The sequence below is a fragment of the Camellia sinensis genome, unplaced genomic scaffold, assembly GCF_055761805.1.
Source record: "Camellia sinensis isolate YWXY unplaced genomic scaffold, ASM5576180v1 Unanchor3, whole genome shotgun sequence".
NCBI classification, from domain to species: domain Eukaryota; kingdom Viridiplantae; phylum Streptophyta; class Magnoliopsida; order Ericales; family Theaceae; genus Camellia; species Camellia sinensis.
The window spans coordinates 4,737,198-4,748,535 of NW_028129178.1; the positions used below are offsets into that span (position 1 = coordinate 4,737,198).

At 35.8% G+C, this 11,338-nt stretch overlaps 1 protein-coding gene across 1 annotated transcript; it reads left to right on the plus strand.

Annotated features, from left to right (window-relative positions):
* The first annotated feature begins 6,677 nt into the window (after positions 1-6,677).
* LOC145816054 (uncharacterized) lies at positions 6,678-9,655 on the plus strand. The gene is made up of 5 exons (XM_082912297.1): positions 6,678-7,148; positions 7,232-7,453; positions 7,651-7,743; positions 7,836-7,940; positions 8,081-9,655. The coding sequence occupies exons 1-5, from the start codon at positions 6,957-6,959 to the stop codon at positions 8,393-8,395; spliced, it is 927 nt and encodes a 308-aa protein (XP_082768423.1). The 5' UTR covers positions 6,678-6,956; the 3' UTR covers positions 8,396-9,655.
* Positions 9,656-11,338: the final 1,683 nt, after the last annotated feature.

Consider the following 11,338-nt stretch of genomic DNA (forward strand, 5'->3'; position numbering starts at 1 on the left):
ATTTGGGAAGCATCCAAGCAACCAAAAAAGAAAAAGGGATGAAAATACCGTCCTGAATTGGACAAAGAAAAGCATATTTTTCGAATTGCCTTACTGGAAGACACTCAAGTTACGACATAACCTCGATGTCATGCACATAGAGAAGAACATATGTGATAATTTAATTGGGACTTTGTTGAGCATTAATGGGAAGAACAAGGATACGGAAAAAGCACGCATGGATTTAGAGGATATGAAAATTAGGAAGGATTTGCACTTAAAGAGGCGCGCGGATGGGTCCTTTGAAAAGCCCATTGCATTGTTCACATTGTCCCTAAAGGAAAGACAAGGTTTTTGCGAGTTCTTAAAATCGATTAGGTATCCTGATGGGTATGCAGCAAACATCTCTATGTGTGTGAGCACAAAGGGCGGCAAGTTATCCGGTTTGAAAAGCCATGATTGCCATGTCCTTATACAACGACTTCTTCCTATTGGAATGCGTGGGTATCTTAACAAGGACATTTCTATTGCATTGTTTGAGTTGGGAAATTACTTTCAACAGTTATGTTCAAAAACAGTGAGGGTGAATGATTTGGAAAAATTACAAGAGAGCATAGTACTCATACTTTGCAAGCTAGAAAAAAATTTTCCACCTGCATTTTTTGATGTGATGGTTCACTTAGCTATTCACTTGCCTCGCGAAGCCATTCTTGGAGGGCCAGTGCAATATCGATGGATGTACCCTATCGAAAGGTATTTTTATGCTCTTTTATGTGAAATTATATTTTTTTTAATATTATAGTATACCCATATATATGGTTTACATAATAATTTCATATTATTTGTTGAAGATTACTTGGGATTTTGAAAGGGTATGTAGCAAATCGAGCTCACCCAGAAGGTTCAATTGCAGAAGCTTACATTGTCGAAGAATGCCTAACTTTTTGCTCTATGTATCTTGGTGGGATTGAAACCGTATTTAACAGAGAGGAAAGAAATGAAGATGGTGGTGATGTTGGCTCAGGGCATTCAGTTTTTTCACAAAAAGTCCGTACTTTTGGGCTAACTCAAAGGGCAGTTGATGTGTCTGAGAATGAAAGAAAAGTGGCTCATTGGTTTATCTTGTATAATAGTTTTGAAATTGATGAATATCTAGAGTATGTTCTCATTTAGTTAAGTCTATGCAAAATGCTTTTCATTATGATCACACTCAAGTACTAATTATTCACATTTGATTTTTCAAGTAGAGAACACAAGAATCAGTTACAAAATGCAAATGTACATGACATTACAAGACAACAACAAGAAGAATTTCCTAGGTGGTTCAAAGAGCGGGTAATATATAAAATACATAGATAATATGTAACCTCTCATCATAAACATAATTCACTGTTCGTAGATTGATATTAACATCATGCATCCTTGTCACATGTTCATGTAGATAAATCAATTACGAGCTGAAGGATCATCGGAAGCAACTGATGAGTTGTGGTCATTAGCTAATGGTCCTAGTCCAATAGTGAATATTTATTCAGGTTGTATTTGTAATGGCATTCGATTCCACACGAAAGAGCGAGACAACCGTCGTAAAAGTCAAAATAGTGGGTTGGTTGTTCAAGGGGATCATCATGGTATGTCAATTGATTTCTATGGTCAGTTGAATAAAGTTTGGGAAATGACATACATGTTCGGGCATCGAGTTGTGTTGTTTCAATGCGAATGGTTTAACACTGGTAGCAACAGAACATTTCGCACTGAAACACATTTGACAACCATTGATGTAAGAAGCCGTTGGTATCAAAATGACCCATTTGTCTTGCCAAGTCAGGTGCAACAAGTTTTTTATGTCAATGATACCAAATTAGGTGAACATTGGAAAGTCGTAGAGCGATTTCAACGTCGAGGAATATGGAATGTGCCGGAGCTTGAGGATGTAGATCCCGATGCTAATGAATTGCCTATTCCGAATGATGTGTTCCAGCAGGACGAGACCACTGAAATTGTCCAAATCAGCATTGCAGATTCCATTAGCAACACTTTACGTAGGACTGATATTGCACCTGATATTATTCCAAGTCAAGTGGTTCTGCAATCTAGTACAAGTGTACATGTAGAGGGTCCAAACAGAGATGATTTTATCTGTGATGATAATGATCAACATTCAAATGATCCTAGTGATGATGAAGATGAATTTCATAGTCATAGTAACTCGGATACAGATGATGATATAGAGCCTTGATTGTAATATCCTTTATTTTTTGCATTATCAAGTCATTTTCATTGTAATGCTCTTGATTGTAATGGCATGGCCTTGTTAATGAAGACATGTTTAGTTACAACAAGTCTGGAATGTTGTACCTATTGCTTCATTGTGGTCCATTTGGAAACATCGGAATCTGTCTGAATCTGTTTGAAGCTGTGTTTGTTCTACTGTCTCCTCTGTGTGCTGCTGCTGAAGTGCTCTATGTTTTTTTTTCTCTTCTGTTTGGTGATGCTGCTGAATCTGTCTGAATCTGTGTATTAATCTGAATCTGCTGAATCTGTTTTGAATCTGCTGGTTTAATGCTGAAATGTGGCTGCTGCTTGAATCTGCTGCTTGAATCTGGTTTAATGCTGAATCTGTCTGAATCTGTGTATTAATCTGAATCTGCTGAATTTGTTTGGTTTTAATAGCTATGCTCCTGATGTATTTGTGTTCATTATATATAATCTTATTTTGTTTGTTGATAAAAAAATTGAAGACATGTTTAGTGATGATTCAAATTGTAATGAATTTTTTTGTTGATAATTTCTTGACTTGTAATGTGGTTCTAATATTACAGTATTAGGTTATCTTATAATTTCATAAATTGTCATGCATTTTAAATTTTTACTTTTGGTTGCTTACAATTCATTTGTTAGATACAAAGACTACACAGATGCCACCTGGGCAAGCCACTAAGAGGAGGTCGACGACCTCAATGTCAGAGGCAAACCTGGTTGAGCTCCCAGCTGCATCTCCTGTGGATGCATTTGCAAGTCTATCTCCTGTGGATGCCTCTCCATCTTCGCAAACAGTTGATATTGGTAAGTGTTACTACATGCTTACTCTTTTTTGAGTGATTATGATTAAAAATTTGTTAGTATTGAAGTATGACTCTGTGAGAGACAATCTGTGAGAGACAATGAAAAAAGAGATCTTTGAAGTCACAAACGGCACCTAAAAGATAAAGTGAGAGACAATTAGTCAATAAAGAGTGCAAGGCATTTATTGTTTAGTAATCCAGACAGTGTATCTTCAACTGGTTGTCAGCTGGTGCTGTCCTTTTTGTAAATTAACGAAACTCATTTCAACTGTGTGATTGTTACAGATCTGGCTATATCAGTTTGTTTGTTATGTAAATTAAGCTATATTTATCATTCAATATTTCATTTGGATATCATGGCTAGGACTACTATGACATGTCATGAAGGAATTATAATGGGTAGTTTTATAATGATATTGTTCTGGCCTCATTCTTTGTAATCTGGAACCTTTATTTCACATTGGGACTACCATGCATGCAACATCTGGATATTAGCCCACTAGTGGTGAATGTTGTTTTTAAACTTTTTCCCTTGGCACCTAAAGAATATATATATATATATATATATAATGAACTACAATTCAGTAGGTCTCTTTCCTGTAAATATATGGGCTGCCCATACTATACTCTGTGCCACATCACAATGGAGCAACCTTACCATTCCACCCTTAGGAGTTCTAATCTGTTCCCTACCCTCACATTTTTTTAATTAATTATTTATTTTTTCTGTTCTTTCTGTTCTTATTTCCTCTAGTCATTTTCTTTGATCTCTACAAAGGGAAATAATAAATTCATGGTATCAATTTGATCCTCTTTAGGTTGCTTGTGATGTTCACAATCTCTGCGATCTCTGTGATTTTGTCTTTGACATTCCCTCCACCTATGTCCAGCTGTTTTCTGAAGTAGGCAACTCTGTATTTTGGCAATACATTTGCAATGATGTTCTCCATTTGCTAAGATTGAATTGTATTGATCTCTTGGGCAGTGTCAAAGCATTCTGCAAATTCAATATGATAATTATCTTTTGCTATCAGTCAAATGACTTTTTCACTACTGGTTTTAAGAAAGAAGCCAATCAGACTTGGTTGTGTCTATAGCTTTTCCCCTCTCTTTCTATTCCTTTTTGAGTGACATTGCTCCTCCATATGCCCTAAGGTTTTACCTTTGCTGCAGGCAAAGGGCTTCGACTAGTAGTTATTTTTCTAACAGTGGATTCAAAACTATGTTAGGTTATTTATCAAGCACTTCAATGGATTCAAAGCACTGTTAGGTATATGTATCATATTATTCGAAGCAGTTGCAGCAGAATTTGAAGCATTCTGATACATTGGAGTTAGGCTTTCCTTTTCTTCTTCTTTTTGGTTAAAGAGCTTTCACCCTGATATTTGAGGCATTTTTTTTATCCGTGTGATTTGAGATTTGAGGTCTCAGAAGGGAATTCGTGTTTAAACCAACTCTCTGGAGCTCAGACTGCACTGGAAAAGTACAAGATTGGTCTGTCAGTTGTGGTCATTATGAGCTTCAGAGATGAAATTTAACTGAGGTTAACGAAGTCTTAAGCAGTAAAAACTTAAGGTTGAGTTAGTTATCTCAGGAGCTTGCTTCTCATCTTCATTCGATAGAGAGATTACCTTAGGTGAAGGGCAATAAAATGCTTGCTTCTCATCTTCATTCGATGGACCAATTGTTCACCCATGTCAATTATAGGATCAGTGAACTTCAAGGCATGATAGTTAACTCTGCATCTAAGCTTTTGTAAATCTGTGTCCAACCTATTTGAAAGTCTGTAATCAAATTTGTTGAGCTGAACAGCCTTCATAAGAATGAAAACCATAAAGTATTAGTTTTACAATATAGTAAATCATTCAAGGCCAAATCTAGAGGATAAAAACATAACTGTGCAACTCAACAAAACCTTATCCCAAGATTCCCAACTACCAGGGGTTATTGACATGATTTCTGATCTAATGCTTTCATCAGAATTGGACGTAAGTTTCCCCATAGTTGATATTTATGCCATCTAATTAATGTTTTCTAATAGTTGGTCAAAGTGTAGAAGAAACCAAGTTGATTGACAGGATTTTAATTTTCAGCCAGTAGCTCTTTTGCATCTTCTTTTTATGCAGGAAAGGAAGTGACTTTCTCGATGTTAGCTTTCCAAATTTATAGTAGAGTCTGAATTCTTGTTTGAAGGGGTAATATTAATACAAATGGTCATATTTTTTATTTTTATTTTTTTGAATTAGAAAAAAAAAGGTATTCTTTGGTAGCATCGTTGCACCCCTTAAGTTTCGGGGTGTAGGTTAGATTTATCCTAACTCATATGAAGAGATTCACAACCGGAATAAAATGAGAATGCATCAACCTCCAACTCAGAAGGTAGAGTCACGCACGGAGCACAACACGATCAGTTTCAACCATAAATGAAAAACGCTAGTTATGCCATTAGAAATCGAGTCTTACTCACTGGTGTAAAAGGCCAACACCTTCCACTCCACCACCACTCCGGTGGTAGAAATGGTCATATCTGGAAATAGTATTTTTCACGCAATTAATCCTTGACAAGTTTTTCAAATTAATAGGAGAGTTAGAATATTTTTCTTAGGGGTAATCTTAAGATAAACGGTCATATACAAGAATAGTATTTTATACTTGTAAAACAAATGTCTATATTTAAAGTTATTATTGTGGGAGCACAGTATAAATAAATCTTAATCTTTGATTACAAATTCTACAAATTCTAGACATTTTTTTTTAGTTTATTTTTTTGGATTCTTAGAATTACTGTTTTTCCTACCCTTAGCTTGCCTAAAGCTTAAGAGAAGAAATATATAGAGAAAAATAAGTATTTGATTCAATCAAACAAATAAACATATTACCAGAATTTGAGCAGTTGCCATTGAGCAAAACCTCTCCCTCCTTCCCTCTGCCCTCTAAAGTGGTATTGTTGGTTACAATTGAAGTGGTCTTTGGTAATGCTCAAAGCGATATTGGTTACGATCTAATATCATTACGATCAATTACAGTGTTTTTTTTAAGATTCAATTGTAAGTTTCAGCTCCTTTCTCTGTAAGTTTCAGCCTCAATTATTTGTGTGCAAATACAATCGACCCAACTGTGTTGTGTTTCCAAGATCGGCTGGAATTTCCCCTGAAATTCTATTATCAAACTGGCGAAGATCCTCCAATCTTTCGAGTTTGCCAATACCCACTGGAATTTCTCCTGTGATTGAGTTCATGGAGATTACCAACCATGTCAGGCCAATTAAATTCTTTATTCCTTCAGGGATGGATCCTGATATCTGGTTTGCTCCTGCAATCAGCTGTTGAAGAGTAGTTGAAAAATTAGCAATCAAAGTTGGTAATTCACCTTTGAACCTGTTAAGGCCTATGTCCAGTTCCTGGAGGTTGCTGCAGTTAGTTAAAGAAGTTAAGAAGCTAAATCTTGCTGCAGTTAGGCCAGAAAAATTAGCCAATAGAACAGAGCATCTACATGTTCCTAATGTTGAAATAATTTTACCATTCTATGCAGTCGAGGCTGATATAGTCAGGATTACAGGCATGTTCAATCATCTTATGTTAGACATAGTAATCTTATAATCATGAACATGACATAATAGCAAGCTTGAATAAAGGCATATACATTCCATGATGCTTTAAACTTGAGAGTTCTTAAAATCTACAGCAACCTATATAGCAGCAGCAGCAGCAACCTATGTACATTATATGACACATAGTAATCTTCATTCACATATGCTATTTAAAGAGAGTTCTTAAAATCTGCTCTGTATATACAGCAACAGAAGTTTATTTAGCAGCAGCCTATAATAGTGTTTCATTTTGTGTTTATAATATAGGTCCATCTGCAAAGCGAGTACGAGGTCCAACTAGGGGTAAGAACAGTAGTAGACTCATGAGCCAACATGGTGGGAAGAAGCTTTTTGTTGGAGTTTCTATTGAGAGGAGGACATTTGTGGGGCTTAATGCCACCAAGGCCGCTAACGAATTGGGGGCACAAATTCGATTGCAAGCCCCATTGCAAGGAACAAAAAATTGGGAGGACGTTCCACCAGTCATTCGAGCAGCTATTGTACAATCCTTGCGGGTAATTTAATTTTTATAGTTGTTGAGATTGAAGTAATTAATATATAAGATGTTTAATTTTCATTTTATGTTTAATTGGGACAGGATAAGTTTGAGATTGAAGGATATGATGAGAGTCCACTTCCACAAGAAATCATTGACACAAAGGCCACACATTTGTTTAAAGGCTGGCGATATCATATGCATGAACATTACAAAGAGTTGGTGAAAGAAGGTACAGATCCTTATAGTAAACCATTTGTTGGGGTGAGCGAAGAAGATTGGAGATACATGATTGATGAAGTGTTTCTTGGTGACACACACAAGGTAATTAACTTAACAGTCATGGATGTTTCTTTTAATTGCACTACAATGAATAACTCAAAGGTCCCAAGTTTCTTTGAAATTCAAATAATATACAATTATATATGAGACAGAGTAAGGAAATTGCAGAGATGGAGGGAAAGATATAGGAACCATGCTTGGATATTGATTTTTAAGTTAATATTTCTATTGCATTGTAGAAACGGTCAACAAGAAATATAGCCAACAGGAAAAAGTTACCCTATAATCACACCATGGGTTCAAGGTCATTTTCAGCAGCAATCTCAATTGAGGTAACATATTTTTTGTTTTAAAACTTATAGTTAATGCTGCAATTTTTTTATTAACAATATTACTAAGCTTGCATTTTATATGTTTCATGTAGGGAATTGAAACTGGAAAGGAGCCTCACATTGTAGATTTTTTCAAGACCTCACATTGGAGTAAGAAAAAAAAAGATTGGATTGAACCAGTTTGTGCGGAGTTATATGTAAGTATACCTTCATTATATTTGTTATTCATAGTCCTATATAATGCTTAACTAGTTAGTGTACTTGTAAAATAGGATAACTGTTGATCCTTTTTTTTTTTCTTTTCTTTTCTTTTCTTTTCTTTTTTTAACACAAACAGGAAAAGATGGACCAACTTCGTGAGGAATCTTCACAGCCTGGAGCAACTCCGCTAACACAGGAGGAAATTATTGTTCAAGTCCTTGGGAAGCGTTCAGGGTATTTGAGAGGTTTCGGGGTTGGTCCAAAGCCGTCTTCTGTATTCAAGTCTACAACTAGGTCACAAGCACGTGATGAAGAGGTTAAGGGCCTTAAAGAAGAGGTAGCATCACTGAAAGGGATAATTCAATCATATGAAGGACGCTTTGAGCAGTTTGAACACTTTATGAGACAAATGCAGGGCAATGGTAGTGGATACGACTCTTTTGATGAGTAAGTACTATTGCTTTTGATGGTTTGTGAATACTTCTGGGATTTGTTTCAATTTATCAGCTCATAGATCTGATTTTGACAGTTGATCTATGACTGTCGTGTTGGCATCCATTCATATGATGGTCTAATATTGATTTGATTGGTTTCATAGGTTAATTTCATTCGGATTTAGGTACATAGTTGGATGGTTGAGGGACATAGGTTGAGGTGCCTTATTTTCAGTACATGACTTGGTATTAAATTATTGGATTTAGTTACATAGTTACATTTCTATGACTGTCTTGTTAGCTTGTTTGGTTCAAGAGGCTTTATCTTGTTAAAGGCTACTTTATGTAAAGGTAAAGTTAAGAGGTACTATGTGTATAAAGGAGTAGGTGGTGTTTGCAGATGATGGTGTGTTTTTCTAATATTAGTTAATTGGTTTGTGTTGCTTTGGATTGCTGGTTGTTTGTTTTTTTTTTCTCTGTTGGTTTCTCACTAACTATTGAAGCTTGTGTTGGGGAAAGACATGGCTGAGAATCCTGAATATCCACACACAAATAAATAAATACATTGTATCTCTCCTGAAAATTTGAGAAATTATAATTTACTCTCAATGTTTGGCAAAATTACACTATGTTTTCATAATATTTTGATTCACATTACAGTTGTCCCCACAATGTTGACTTAACAGAATATTCTATTTACAATCTATACATGGATAATAATTCTATTTACATAGTTAGGGATTGAACTAGTGATGGAGGAGATAATACACGAACTGTAAGGATGGTAATAATGTGGTGGTGTTGTGGTTTTTTTTTTATTTTTTATTTAGAAATGTAAACAAATATATTATTATTAACAACGCTTTCTTCAATTTTTTTTTTTTATTGCAGGTAGCTAGCTAGAGGCGTAGTCATGCATGTTTATGGATCTGAGTTTGCCGATGCATTAATTCTAAGTTGTGCATATATATATGTGGAGTTTTTGAGATACTTCGCATCGGACAAATATGACATGCATTTGAAATCTTTGATGTTTTGTTAAATATTTTTTGATGTGGTGAATTTATTGTAAGGATGGATGGTTATTTTGGACGTGTAATGTGTTGATATTGACAGGTGGTTGTAAATATATTAATTACTATTTTGACTTTATAATTGATGGTTTTTTTGATTTTTGATGTGGTGAATTTATTATAAGGATGGATGGTTATTTTGGGCATGTAATATGTTGATATTGACAGGTGGTTGTAAATATATTAATTATTATTTTGACTTTATAATTGATGGTTTTTTTTTTTTTTTAGATTGGATTGGTATATTAAAATTGATTGGATGGGCATGAATTATGTATTAATTGCAAATGTATTATAGGTATTACAAAAAATTTAGCATTATATTTAAAAGAATCAATTTTGAAATTAAAAGTTTTTTTGCGACCAATATGTTTTTAGTCGCAAAAAGCCTCTAGGAATTGCTAAACACACCCTTTCTGTGACCAACAAGATTCTGGTCGCCAAAAGTCCACTTTTCGCGACCAAAACTTTCGTCGCCAATACTCACTTTCTGTGACCAACAAGATTCTGGTCGCCAAAATCCCACTTTCAGCGACCAAAAACTTCGTCGCCAATGATCAATTTCCGCGACTAGAATTATTCTGGTAGCTAAAAGTCTACTTTCTGTGACCAATATTTTCGTCGCAAATGGTTATCTTTCAGCGACCAAAATAGATGGTCGCAGAAAGTAGACTTTTAGCGACCAAATTCTTAGTCGCAATAGGATCAATTTTGACAAATTCAAGAGCATTCCGCGACCAAAGAATGTTGTCGCAAATGATGATTTTCCGCGACCAACTTCACTTTTGGTCTCCAAAAACCTTCTGTGACGGACTTTTGGCGACCAAATTGCGACCAACTTTTTTTGGTCGGTAAAAACTATTAACGACCAGATTTGACCTTTTTGCGACCAGAAATGTTGGTCACGAAAAGTGTTTTTTCCTGTAGTGATTGGTAGAATAGCATGTTGTTTGCATGTTGTATTGCATTGTGTTTGCATGTTGTTTGCATGTTGTTACATTGTATGATTGTTTGCATGTGCATGCATTGCATTTTGTTTGCATGCCATTAGCATTGATATGTTGATCATGTTGCATTGCATTGTGTTTTGATAGGGTGTTAATCCAAACACAAGAAACGAGGGGGCGTTTCATACTTGAAGTGATGAAACGTGTCTCATTTCTTGGTCGCCGACCCTCTTGATCAAGCATGATAGAGGTTAAGGCCCTTATGTGTTATTTGTGCATTTATTGAAATTGAATTGCACAAACTTGGCTTCTCGGCCATCGTGCATTGCGATGCTCGGTTGGTGGCCCAAGAGTCGAGTACCATACTCCCTTGAGCTTAAGAAATGATAGGGGGTGGTTGTGCACACATACCTTGCAAATACACTGCCGTGCCCCTTCTTGTTCTCTATTGCAGCAAAATGGAGCTTGGGCAGAATTTCTGGTCGACAAACCCGACAAAGTAGCTGGCCGACTACTTTTTCTGATCTACAGCATACTTAGGTGGTCTACACCACCATCAACTGGTCGGCAACCCTCCTGGGGGTCCCCATTTTGGAGTAGAAGCTATCTGGAGCTTTGTGCAGTGTTCTGAGATCAAATGCAAACAGAGGCAAGTTGGGGCATAGTGACGGATTTCTGAGCAAGGAACCAAATGCATACATTGTTCAAATTTTCCAAAGAAAAGCTGAGTAGTGCAGTTTAATGCTTATTTTTCTAGCTTGAATTTGTAACTTAATTAATTTATTGATTAGTTAAGGTGCTGTAATAACTAGTTGTAGCTAGTCACTCATTTTGTTGTGTAATAACCAGTCTAATTAGCTTTATTAGATTAGTTAGCTAGCTTAGCTTAGATGTAGCTTAGATTCTTAATCGGACCCTCTGTCTAGAGGGCACAATTTTG